A 14,213-nucleotide genomic window follows, 5' to 3' on the forward strand; every position below is an offset into this window, starting at 1 on the left:
ATCCTGAAGCTTTATTTACATCTGCTATCTTTTTTATCTTTATTTTGTTGATTTCTGCCCTTATATTTATTATTTTTATTCTTGTTATTTTGGTTTTGCCCATTTTCAAGGCCTTCGTTTGAATGTATGTATAGTTCATTTGTTCTTAATCATTTTTATTTTCTGAAAATGTGTTTAAATAAAAACATAAATCTCCCTCTGAGGACTCCTTTTCTTTGTTCAGAGGTCTTTTATAACTTCATGGTGTACTCTGTACCAAATTTATACTTGGAAGTTAGTTCATCAGGGGGCTACATTGCTTGAATTTAGATGTTTCATTAGTACATTACTGATATATTCATTACCTACAGCAGGTGGTATGTGTATATATATATATATATCTGTACACATATATATGTGTATACATATACTATGTATATATATGTATACACACACATACTTTGACATTTTTGAGACTGAAATGATTGGTATTATGTACTGCTAGGATATAGAAAATAAACTCATTGTTCATTCATAGCCTATTTTTAAGGAAAATCTTGACTATTAAAAGGAATGGCCTCAGTAGAAATAATGAAGTAACATTTTAAAGGTATAAATTATGGGAATGTTTGAAATATTCATGGAAGATTGTCTGAAGGGTAATAGCCTATTGATTTCTCGGTGTTAGTTGTTTTCAACTAATTTTTCTGCCTCAACACTGTTGGGGGAAAAGCATTCTCATTAGTGACAGTGGGTGTGGCTAGCATCAGAATCTCCCATGTACATTCCATTGTGGGCTCTCACTGGATTACTGTAGTGTGTCTGAACTGCTTCCCTGCACCTGTTTGTTTTCTCTAGGTCTGTTTTTCACTTTCAGTCAGAATGGAAGCCTAATTACATCACCTTCTTTCCTGAAAACTTCAGAGCTTCCTCATTTTCTCAGGATGCTCAAAGCTCTGTGTGATCCAGTGCCACCTGTCACTTCAGCATACTTTTGAATCAGCCTCCCCCCTTTTCTTTATGAGCCAGTGATACTGGCCTTGTCTCAGTTCTACACAGAAATTTTGTTCATCCTATTTCCTGTTTGCCTGAGGCCCACCCTTGTCTCTCAGGCTAACTCTTCATCTCAGTTCATTCATGACTTCCTCAGGGAGAGCCTTTCAGACTTTCCCCTACTGTGTGTGCTCATAGCACTATTTATCTTCTTCATATACTTGTATGGTTGTTACTTTATTTTTTGTGATTCTTTGATGTCTGTCTGTCTGTCACCTCCACCACTAGATTGAAAACTTTATTAGAGAAAACCATGTCTCTTTCTTGTTTGCCATTGTATCCCCACTTAGGTGATGAATAAATATTTTCTAAATGAATTTATGGCTTTTTTTTTTTCTCTGACAGAAAATTCTTATATACATAGTTTTTGAGAATCACTTCTCCAGATGTGGATTTCATCCCTGGATTAAATCAGAACATGGGGCACTGTGTACTTGAACAATATTACTTTGTTTCTTCAATTAATTGCTTTTTCTCAATTGAACTGTGCAGCATGTTCTTCACATTGGAGTATGCTGTAAGTCATAAGCTGTTGAGTTGACTATATGGACACTATCGATAGTATCCATTGTGCCAGATAATAGTGTCTTCATGAGAACTCAGGACAAATATCTCTCTGATCTCACTCCCACAAAAAAAATGTGATTCTTTTGAATAAGTGGTCTGGGTTTTTTTTTGTCCTGGAAGCACTTTTGTCTTACACCTAAAATTTGTTTCTTGAAATGCAGAGCCAAGTTTGCAGCTCACATCTAAGAATTAGTCCAGGGTTTCTGGCATGCCCCTCTGAAAACTAATCTTAATCTCAGCATCATCTTAATCTTTAGAATTTTAACTTATATTTACATATTTTATAGTTTGTTCAATAAAAGGCTCTATAATTAGCTTTCAAGGAAGAATGAAACTCCACCAGAGCTTGCTTTTTTTTTTTTTTTTCTTTTTTACCTGTTTGCTGGGTAAGAAATGAGTTTAGTGTGTTTCTATTTGCTGAAAGGGGAGAGAATAACAGGAGAATGAAAAGTGTATTACATAGTGGGAGGAATTCTAGGTGTTAAGTTATGATTGATTCATTTAGGAACTAGAAATTCTTCCTTTTTTTTCTGCTTATGTCACAAAGCACAGGCATTGCTTTATAGAGATAGTTGAAGTATATGAGAGTTGTCTGTTAGGCTCAGGGATCTATAGTTAACACTTTTGTGTAGACATGCTGGGGAACTAGGCAGAGTTTTATTTTAACTGCCCTCTGTCCCACCCCTTAGTCCTACCCACACAGAGCAGTAGTTATAGGTTCACTGCTATGTGGGTTATGATCTCTGTGGAAGTTATTATCAGAGACCTTGCTTGGTATTTAACTTGACTAAATATCAGAATCCCTTTGTTTACCTTGTGTTGCAAAATAAAATTTTGTGCCATTTGATGAAATGGCAGCTGTGCAGTAGCATATCTGACTCTGGAGACCAGGCATTGGAGGAGAAGCAGGAGCAGCCACAACTATTACAAGGAGAAGCTGGAAGGCATTTTAGAGTGATAACTGAAGAGACCCTCACTTTGACCAGATCTTAAGACTCCTTCAGAGTCCACTTTTGATGGCCACATTCTCTTTTCTTTTAGTTTGAGTATAGATTGGTCAACTTTCCCTGTGGCATTCATTACTCCGTGGGCAGCAGGATCTAGGGCTACGCTGTTACCTACAACTACTTGGAGCAATGACTTTAGTTTGGTGTACTGCTAGGGCTTTACAGTATTATTTACCTTTACAGTCAGTGTTAGTAACTTTTTTGGGGAGAATACATAAACCAGTAACATAATCATTTATTATCATTAGTCATTATCTGAATTTGTACAGAATTGTATGTTCCATGCTTTTATTTTTATTTTATTTAATTCTTTATTGTTGAAAGTATTACATCTGTCCCCTTTCCCCCCAATGACTTGTCCCAGTCTGTCCCCAACCCCCAGCCCAGACCTTCAATGTTAGTAACACATTTTTTATAAATTTCCAAGTTATATGACTCCCATAGTTGAAAATAGAGCCCTCATGATTCTAGCATAAAGGGAATAACAGTTTTTTCCTCCAGAGAAATCACTATCTTTTTAGACACTCCCAGAGAAGCATGGCCTCCTGGAGGACATGGGAAAGAAATACCTATAAATGTCTAATTATTACATGTTACATATAAGTGTTACTTGTATATGCAAGTTAGATTTTTGATGACGCAAATATGAGTAAGCATGTCGATTCAGGAAATGAAAACTAGAAGAGCCACATTCAGTTGTAAAAACAAAAAGGAATTACTTGGCCCTGACCGGTTTGGCTCAGTGGATAGAGCGTCAGCCTGCGGACTGAAGGGTCCCAGGTTCGATTCCGGTCAAGGGCATGTGCCTTGGTTGCGGGCACATCCCCAGTGGGAGGTGTGCAGGAGGCAGCTGATCGATGTTTCTCTCTCATCGATGTTTCTGACTCTCTATCACTCTCTCATCCTTTCTGTAAAAAATCAATAAAATATATTTAAAAAAAAAAAAAAAGGAATTACTTGTACCAAGTCCCATTCCTGAAAGAATTTGTATTTGGGTTGAGGCTTTGACAAATGCTAAGATTGACTCAAGAAATAAAACAAGCCAAGTAAAAATTGCCATGGCTGTAGATTGTAAAAAAGGATAAGCTGAGTTTCAACCAACCAGATACATTTCAGGTGTCAAAATGTGTTGGATAAATGATAAAGGCAAAAGTGCTTTGGAGGCTGTAGATACCCAGATTTTACCACTGGTGGTTTGTAAAGGGAAACGTTTTTTGAAACAAATACAGCAAGCCATTTAGGACATAAATGTTCAAGGGCCAGTTGGGGATAAACATAAAATCACAAAGACATGTCAGGTAGCTCTTCCATGGCCCCAGTATGACCAGCCAGTACTTGCCTTAAGGGTTAAGTATCTAGTTTGGTAGAAAGTTGGGTCAAAGCTTAATCGAGAGGGTCCCATGTAAGCTATAAAGGTTGAGAGAGAAGATAGGGGAAGGAAGGTGCAGGCAAAGCCTAGGAAACTCAGGCGAGTTTTCTGTGAAGCCTGCTGACAGATTCAGCCAGTTCATTACTTACATAGGCATTCTCAATCAGCATTGTTAGCTCCTCATGTCCCTCAACCAGCAGGAGAATACTGACCCCCAAGAGGCCAGATGGTCATAGGTAACATGAGGAAAAGTTTCCATACTGTAGCTAAGCAGTTTTTTAGCCTGAGGGGTCGTGTAAGGAGCTGGCAAAGTGGATGAGAACCTGCCTTACAGCAGCCTCCATAAAGCAGGGAGGTGGGTGAGAGTCTTATAGCAGCACCTCCAGGACCTCCTATCTTCCATACCCTGGAGGATCACAGGGTGCTCCGCCAAGGCTCAGGTCACCTGTGGTTGGGCCTGTCTGTATAGCAATGTGGAAATATGAAGAGCAGCTCACCTACCTATCATCCATGGGAAGGGAGAGAGGACGTTGGATCAGGGCATAGTTTCAAGCACTTAGGAAATTTGTGTTCTGTTGGTTTTAGGATAAGCAGTCTATTCTAATGTCTGCTCCCAGACTGTGAAGAGGTACTGGATATCCTCTCACAGTCGCTTGGGATATTCTGGGAGATGTCCTTCTTATGATCATACAACTTATCCCAAGAAGCTCATATTCATGAGTAGTGTCTGTGTAGTATCCATCAGGAGTACTGGTATTGCCTTTTAGTGAGAATTTTGTATTTCTTCCAAATACGTAGCTTCTGACCTGTAGTTTGTAACAGGAGCCTCTGGGCAGCATGAAGAAGCAGAATGCCTGTGTAGGTAATACTGAATGGTTCTAGTTCATTTATTTTACTAGTCAACAAAACCAGAATGGAAAAAAGTAGATTCCTCTATCGAGGCACATCAGTTTATGAGGATTTAGTGAATAATGACCTCAAAATAGGAACATATCAGGGGCAGTAAGAGCACTGACCAATTCGTCTTTAATTTACTAATACACCACAGTGTGCTATAATTTTCTCCAGTTGTCTCCAATCCACATATTTAAATCAAGAGATAAAACCTTTTTTACTTGATTATAATTTTTTAAATGACAGCTTTATTGAGACAGAATTCACCCATTTAAAGTGTTCACTGGTTTTTAGGATATTCACAGAGTTGTATAACCATTACCACTGTCTAATTTTAGAACATTTTTATCACTCAAAAAACCAACGCAGTCATTCTGAATTCCTCCCTCTAATCTACCTGGCAGCCCCTAATCTTTCTGTCTGTGGATTTGTCTAAAAGATAAATTCTTTTAAAAACAGTTTTGTGCCCATCTGGTGTGGCTCAATGGTTGAGCATTGACCTATGAACCAGGAGGTCATGGTTCAATTCCCGGTCAGGGCACATGCCCCGTTGTGGGCTTAATCAGAGGGGAGTGTGCAGGAGGCAGCTGATGGATGATGTTTTTCTCTCATTGATGTTTCTATCTCCCTCCCCCTCTCTCTCTCTCTCTCTAAAAAAATCAATAAAAATATTTTTAAATACTTTAAAAATATTTTTATTGATTTCAGAGAGGAAGGGAGAGAGAGAGAGAGAGAAACATGAATGATGAGAGAGAATCATTGATCAGCTGCCTCTTTCATGCCCCACACTGGGAATCGAGCCCGCACCCAGGCATGTTCCCTGACTGGGAATTGAACTGTGACCTCCTGGTTCATAGATCAATGCTCAACCACTGAGCTATGCCAGCCAGACTAAAAACATTTTTTTTAAAAGTAATTTTGTTTAATAACTGGACAGTTATTTACATTTCTGTAAATGGAATATGACTCTTAAAAGGACATAATCACTATTCTTTTTACATTAAGAGTCATCCATATATAATTGATCTAGGAACTCCTCTTTGATTTATTAAATTTCAAAAATTACCTTGGGTTTAGTAAACAAAACAGCTTTCGCTATAGTGTTGAGATAACTCAAACTTTAGAGAATGCTAGCACCCTTGGTTATTTTGTTATGTCTTCTATTTCTTAATTCTTTGCAGAGCTGGATTAATGTCTGGTACGTCAGTAGGTGTCAATTAAGGAAGCTTTATTTTATTCTGGTGACAGAGCTAGAATTAGAATCCAGCTTCCCTCCCATTAAGTCTCCTCTTTCCATTATCCCACACATGTCTTCCAGATGTGCCCAAAGCTGTTTAAAAAAAAAAAAAAAAAAAAACATTTGGAAGCATTTCATAGAAGTGTGGATCATTGTTCTTTATTTCCTTGTTCTATCCTATTTTTTGTTACCAAGCATAAAATCACAAGTTTAAACTTGTTTGAATGCTGAAATGATAAATAGGCTAAGAGAGAAGAAAGAGAAATAAAACTTCACATGTTTTGCCCTGGCATGTTGCTCAGTGGTTAGAGTGTTGGCCCACTGACTTAAGGGGCACAGGTTCGATTCTGGTTAAGGGCACATGCCTCAGTTGCAGGCTCAATCCCCAGTGTCAGTTGAGGTGTGTGTGGGAGGCAACCAATTGACATTTCTCTTTGTATGTCTCTCCCCCTCCCTTCCACTGTCTCTAAAAATCAATGGAAATATCCTTGGGTGAGAATTAACAACAAGGAAAATTTTGGTGTTTTATGTCTAATAACAAATATAAATGTCCCATATTTCACAGTAAAACAATTTATGTAAAGTAGAAGGACTTACTAGTAAATTCTATGCAGCATTTTCACCTTGAATACTTTATATATTTAAATAGCTCTAGTCAAAATGCTGAATATGAATCAGTGGTTTTATGAATATGAATCAAGTAGGAGGAGACAATGGCCACCTATAGGACTTTTTGTTGTTTGTATTTTAAATGTTATGGTGTAAATACAGATGGCAAAGCTCAGGATTTTTTTAATTTTTATTTATTGGTTTGAGAGAAAGGAAGGGAGAGAAACATGGGTTTGTTGTTCCACCCATCTGTGCACCCATTGGTTGCTTCTTATATGTGCTCTGACTGGGGATCAAACCCACAACTTTGGCATATCATTACAGTGCTCTAACCAACTGAGCTATCCAGCTAGGACAAGCACACAGTTCTTAAATGTACAACTGGATGAAGTTTTACACATGTATATGTGTATATAATATCATCACACAGATAAATATAAATAATATCTCAACACCCAGAAGGCTTAGTACCTGGTATTTGTCCGTTACAACCTTCCATGAGGTTATCACTATTCTGACATGTAAGCATGGATTCATGGTGCATGTTAATGGCATCAAATGAATCTCTTGTGTCTGGCTTCTTCTCATAATTATAAGATTCATTCATATTGTGTATAGAAGTAGTTAATTTTTTCTTAATAGTATTACGTAAGTAAGGCAAAATTTATGTGTCTATTCACATGTTCATGGATATTTAGGTTGTTTATAATTTTTTTCATTATTATGACCAAAGTTGCTAAGAACATCCTAATACTTGTCTTTTGGTGAATATATGCACTCATTTTTCTGGGGCCATAAGGTTTTAGTGTATTATAAATGTTCAGAATTTTTTAATTAAAACAGCCAGGATGTCAGGTCTTCACAAGAAATTTTGAAGTTCACCTGAATGGATATATACTTCTTTGCTTCTATAATAGGAACTGGGGGCTAATAATATTGATTTCACAGTCAGTTTGGGGTAATATCATGGGCCTATTCTATAATGGAAAGGGTTAGGGATGTTATATATTTGGTTATTCTGTAAATAGCATGCACCATGCTAGGAGTTAGAGACACAGCTTTGGAAGATATATACCCTGCTTCCACCAACCAGTGCACAACTCATTCAAACATAATTTGTAGAGTTATTGGGGGAATACTTAGGATGGAGCATCTCACTTAAACCTGTGTAGTCAGTGGAGACATCTTGAAGGAAGTGATATCTAAACTGGGTCCTAAAGATTGAATTGGAATTAGCCAGGTGAAGGAGTGAAGGGGTGGGTGTTGAGAGGAGCAGGGCAATGAGAGTCTCTAAAGCAATGTTTCAGGCTTGGAAGAAATTGAAAGTAGCCAGGTAAGCAGAGACTCAGTGATAAAGAGCCTTTGGGTAGTATCGAGTTTTGACAACCTCAGGTCATTGATAACGTTTTTTTATCATGGAAAACTTCAACCCTAAAGTGATAATAGTAGAATGAACCCTTATATACACATACCACTGTCCAGTAGCTCCAGCTCATGGCCTATCTTGTTGAGAATGCCTCCTCCATCCCCAGTGGTTTGTTTTGAAGCAATGTGAGCCATCACGTCATCCCTGAGGATTTTTAGCAAGAGAGTGACATGATCAGTTTTGTATTTTAGAAATCACACATTTCTAGGAACTTTAAAGTATCTTTTAAATGCATAAACCATGGTTTGGGCGCTTCTCATTTGCTTTCAGTAACACAAAGACATCTGTCTTTATGCATTACCATCTACTATTTGTAGTAGTTTGCATTTTTTTTCAAACTGTATGGAAGCAGGATTAAATGTTAAAATTACGTATTTATCTTCCCATGTAGGTCAGTTGGTTAATTTGCACTTAAAATACTATTAATGAACATTTTGGCTTCTATAACTATGAAAATGTCATAATCGATATAAAGGTTTGTTTCTAGGATTCAGCCTCCATAAAAGTAAAGATAACTAGTATTTGGAAAGTAGAATTAGATTTAGAGTATTACTCTGATTATTTTTTATAGATTCCAGTTGAGGAATTTACCATTCTGCTTTTATGGCAAAGGTTTTGTTACTTATCTATCTGTTGCAATTTCCTTGTTGAAGTTTAATCTACATTAATTCTTGCTTTTATTTTAAAACTGTTTTTAGCTGTCTAAGGTCCCTAAGTTAAAAACTTCTTCCTGGAGTTTTTTTAGGTATTTTTGTGGATGGTAACTATTGTAATACTTTGGGATGGTGCTGCATTCATGCATTTATTTTGTGAGAATAATCTTAATCTAAATCAGAGGTTGGCAAACTGTGGCTGCTGAGACTGGTTCTTACATTTTTGAAGAGTTATTAAAATAAAAGGAAAAACTTGCAACAGAAACCATATGTTGCCTGCAATTTTAAAATATTTACTATCTGGTCATTTACAGAAAAAGTTTGCTAATCCTGATCTAAGTTAATGTAACTTAAATTCTGTTCACCTGCTTGTTTTCTTTGGGAAATGTTCCTGTAAGATTTGTTTTAGAATGGACATTTGAAAAATTTCATTGTCTTCTACAGAGAAGATGGTGAATTAGAAGACGGTGAAATTGATGATGCAGGATTTGAAGAAACACAAGAACAGGAAGCAGAAGAGGATGAGAAACAGAAAAATGAGAAAGCCTACAGAAAATCAAGAAAAAAACATAAGAAAGAAAGAGAAAAGAAAAAATCCAAAAGGAGAAAACGTGAGAAACATAAGGTTAGTTAGAATCTACTTTTTATTTTCAGTAAATTTTTGTGAAATATACTGAAAATTAGAAAGTATAAATCATTGCTTATTTTCTTATAAAACATGGATTATATCTTTTTATTTATGTGATTAATGTATTTTTAACATGAGTATCATAAATTATCTTAAAGATTTAAAAAATAATTTTTAATGCAAATTAAAATAAATCTTTTTAGTTGGTGAAAGTTTGTAGAATGCTGAAGCTTAGGGAATGAAAGTTTCATTCTCTGCAGATACAGATTAACAGCATTGGCGTTGTCCATCCATTTATTGATTTATTTACAGATATCATGTGCTTGCTGTGGAAGTCTCCATGTCATGTGCTGGGGGTTATAATAACAAGTGTTCTTATAGAGATTACATTGAAAAGGGAAGGAGAGAGGCAGTAAACCTATGAAAAACAAATGCTATCAAGAAAACAGTAAAGTGCTGAATAGATAATGTGAGTTGGGGTGGAGAAGAAAGGAAAACTATGCTGACAGAGAACCCAGGTAGTTTTTGAAACTTTGAATTTTCCCCATAAAAACAAAGCAATTAGGATATTGTCAAAACCAAAAAGTTATTAACAATATCTACAAAAAATGAAGTAACAAGATATCCCCACAAATGTCAAAAGTACAAATGGATAAGACTAACCCACAAATAGCAACTGTGAAATGAAACAGGGAAAGTAAAAGGAACTTCCAGAAAACAGACTGCCAACAGGTGTTTCTCTCAAATGGTAGAGTCCCCAGTGAACCTGGTTGAGGGCACCAATTCTATTCCCACTCAGGGCCGATAGATGTTTCTCATCGATGTTTCTATCTCTTTCTCCCTCTCCCTTCCTCTCTCTGAAATCAATAAGAACTTTTTTTTTTAATTCATGTCTTTTTTTCCCAAGGTAAAAGTTCTTTACTCCAAGAAGACACTTCAGAAATACAAAAGGAAAAAGAAACCACCTGAAATTAAACTAGAGTAACCACTGTTAACATTTTGATATATTTCCTTCAAATCTTTTTTCTTCTGTGATTTTTCCTCTTAATATTGGAGACATACTGTTTAATTGATTTTATATTTTGTATACTTACTAATATTACAGATAAACATTTTTACGTTACTCTAAAATCTTCCAAAAATACCATTTTAATTGATTGCTATATCCTTTAGTAAATCATTCTCTTCCTATTGGACATGGAGGTCATTTGTGGTAAATCTTGAAGGATAGGTGGGAATTAGATAGTTGGCCAAAGAAATCCAGAGAATACAAAAGCAAAAATTGTGAAAAGGATTGCATGTTTGGGGAAATCACTGAAGTCCCTAAATTCTTTCAGTCACTGTTTGAATATTTAAGGGGTTCACCAAGTGGTTTCCTGTTAATTTGTTCTTGGATTATATGTCTTTTGCCCTTTTCACTCACCATGATGTGATATAATGTTTTTTTTTTTTGTAAAGAGTTCTATAAAAAACATAATAATTTAGACTTGAACTTTAGTACTTACTAATCAAGTTCAGCATATTGAAGGAAATAAACTACCAGTGTAATAATAAGTAAAATAACAAAATTAAAGGAACACTTTCAAACACTTTGAACAGATACCAACAATACCTAAAAAAGAAAGAAAAAGTATAACATCCTTTTCACTTAAAATTTTAATAACTTTTAATTAGCATTTCCAGCTATTTTAATGTAGACCAATTGCTAATTCCAGGTTAATGATTACTTCTTAGTACTATACCAGTGACCCGGTGCACGAAATTCGTGCACATTAAAAGGGAATGAATTAGAGGAAATATTCTAATATTGCTATTTGCCCTTTCTCTATAATAGAAGTGTCAGAAATGAAAGAAAATTAGTAAAAGATATATGAAAATCTTCCTCCTGTCAGAGTCTGGGGCATGCCATGGGAACCAGAGTCAAGTCCCCACCCACCCATGTGCGCCTCGATATAGTGCAAGACCCAGACCCAACTGGCCCCACCCCCATTGGGCTAGATCCAGACCCAGCTGGCCCCACCCCTGTCAAGCCCCGCCGGGGGTGGGAGGGGGCTTGGCCTCAGGTAGTCTGGCCGGGCGCCAGGGTGGGATGCGCGGCCTGAGGTCCCCTGGCCTGGGCTGGGGCAGGGAGCATGCCTTGAGGTCCCCGTCAAACCCCGCTGAGCAGGGGTCGTGGCCTCAGGCCCCCTAGCCCAGCGCCAGGGCGGGGGGCATGCCTTGAGGTCCCCCGTCAAGCCCCATGGGTGGGGGGCGTGGCCTAAGGTCCCTGTCAAGCCCCATGGGCAGGGGGCACGGCCTGAGGTCCCCAGTCAAGCCCCACATGGCGTGGGACACAGCCTCAGGTCCCCTGGCCTGGCGCCAGGGCAGGAGGCATGGCCTCAGGTTCCCCTGTCAAGCCCCGCCGGGTGGGGGATGTGCCCTAAGGTTCCCCGTCAAGCCCCGCTGGGCCGGGGGCACGGCCTGAGGTCCCCTGTCAAGCCTCGCCGGGCGTGGGCCTGAGGTCCCCCAGCCTGGCGCCGGGGCGGGGGGTGCGGCCTGAGGTCCCCTGTCAAGCCCCACCAGGCGGGGGGCGCAGCCTCAGGTCCCCTGCCCTGGCCCAGCGCCATGCAGCCTCAGGTCCCTGCTGATTGCTCATAAGGCTCATTACAGGAACTTGGCCTCCACTGTGGGTGCAGCCATCTTGTATTACTGAATCCCTGCCTCTGCCGTGGGCGTAGCCATTTTATGTTACGGAATCCCTGCCTCCCCTGTGGGCGCAGCTATCTTGTTATGGCGTGACAGTCAATTTGCATGTTCCCTCTTTATTAGATAGGATATGAGCCCTTAAGGTTCTCCCTTAAGCAGAACTTCTATTCTCTCATAGTTCTTCCTGAAGCAGTGTCTTCATTTGAGCTTCTTCTTTCTTAAGCAAGTTATCTTCTTTAAGTGAAAGGTTTTCCTTTGAGCTGGAACAACTGAGCAAATTTGACTTCTAAATGGACAATATTTATTTCAAACCCTTACCAACAAAGATTAGGTAGTTAAGCATGAAGCATTTCATAGCATAATTGTAAAAAGGTTTCTTCACATCACTTATCAAATCAATAAAAACAGAACTAACAGCACCATAAAACTAAACCCCCGAACATTTGAAAAACAAAGTAGAGGAAAACAATTTGTGTTCCTTAAAAAGCATTTAAGAATGTAGTAGAGGAGCCTGGCCAGTGTGGCTCAGTGGTTGAGCATTGATACATGAACCAGGAGGTCACGGTTCATTCCCAGTCAGGGCACATGCCCAGGTTGCTGGCTTGACTCCCAGTAGGGCGCGTGCAGGAGGCAGCTGATCCATGATTCTCTTTCATCATTGATGTTTCTCTCTCTCTCCCCCTTTCCCTTCCTCTCTCTGAAATCAATAAAAACTTTTTTTTTTTAAAAAAAATGTAGTACAGGAAAACATCTCTAAAAGCATCAGAGTTCAATTAATTCAGCCAAATTTTAACTGAGTTTGTTCTAGGTCTAGATACTGGGAATGCAATAAGGATAAAATACAGAGCCAGTTCTTCACTGATAAGACCTTTAGGAATTCTTTAAAGAATGCTCAACCTGGGAACGTAATTATTTTGACTAGATGGAGGAGATTTGATGACTTTTTTTTTTTTTTTTTTTTTTTTAGAAATTGCACTCATACTTGAAGAATGATATTTGTCACTTTATCAATTACTGGTGATTTCTGTTTCACTTTTGTTCAGTTTTATGGGTTAGATTTATTTTATAATTTAGAATGTTTTGGTATCTTTTAGCTTTAGGATACTTATACAATAGAATAAGAACTCTAAAGCCATTTTAGGTAAAAATAAATTAATTCATACTCTTATGCATGTTCTAGAAACCTTTTTGGTGACAAGAAACCAACTTTATTTCCTTTAAGATTAACTTATATCTAAAGTTTCTTTAGAGCATAGAGATTTATTATTTCCCGTTTGAAGTCCTTGGGCCAAAAGTATGATGAGGAAAACGCTGCCATGAAGTCCCTGAGATAAGGGGAAGATATGCTTTCCCTCAGAAAATTTTAGAGAATTTTTTTGGGGGGTGGCCTTTGGAACAAAAAAATTTTAATTAACACTTTAGAACCTACTAGGGTAATGTAATCTATTGGTTATAGCCCCTCTGGCTGAAATAAGCTTATCTAGTTACTAGTTAAATATTCTTTTATTTGCAAAGTAATGTATTTGTTTTTTCCTTCTTTTAGCATAATTCTCCATCTAGTGATGACAGTTCAGACTACAGCTTTGATTCAGATGTCGGACATACAGAAAGTTCCCACAAAAAGAGAACTGGTTTCTACAGGGATTATGACATTCCATTTCCTCAGGTATTGTCTTTTTTATTGTAATAAAATACACATAACATAAAGTTTACAATCTTAACCATGTAAACATATACAGTTCAGTAGTAGTAAGCATATTCACAATAATCCATTTTGAGAACTTTTTCATCATCCCAAACAGAAACTGTGTTTCCATCTATATATATAAAAGCCTAAGCGACCATTCCACCGTTTGACCATTGGACCAGTAGCTATGACACACACTGACCACCAGGGGGCAGACGCTCTAACCAGTAGGTTACCTTGCTGCTGGGGTCCGGCCAATTGTGACTGGGAAAGACAGGCTGGACATGCCCTGGAGCCCTCCCGTGGTCCCTCCCCGGCCCTGATCATGCACTGGTGGGATCCCTCAGCCTGGCCTGCACCCTCTCACTGAACCCCTTGGGGCAGTGGTCGGCAAACTCATTAGTCAACAGAGCCAAATA

At 38.2% G+C, this 14,213-nt stretch overlaps 1 protein-coding gene across 1 annotated transcript in view; it reads left to right on the forward strand.

Annotated features, from left to right (window-relative positions):
• The window catches only part of ZC3H6 (zinc finger CCCH-type containing 6), a 52,925-nt gene that overhangs the window by 12,860 nt on the left and 25,852 nt on the right, over positions 1–14,213 (forward strand). Inside the window, exons 2-3 of the mRNA XM_080683671.1 lie at positions 9,239–9,419; positions 13,651–13,773. Coding sequence (XP_080539797.1) covers positions 9,239–9,419; positions 13,651–13,773 — 304 coding nt within the window. The remainder of the gene's footprint in view (positions 1–9,238; positions 9,420–13,650; positions 13,774–14,213) is intronic.

This window comes from Plecotus auritus, assembly GCF_963455305.1.
Source record: "Plecotus auritus genome assembly, chromosome: 8".
NCBI classification, from domain to species: domain Eukaryota; kingdom Metazoa; phylum Chordata; class Mammalia; order Chiroptera; family Vespertilionidae; genus Plecotus; species Plecotus auritus.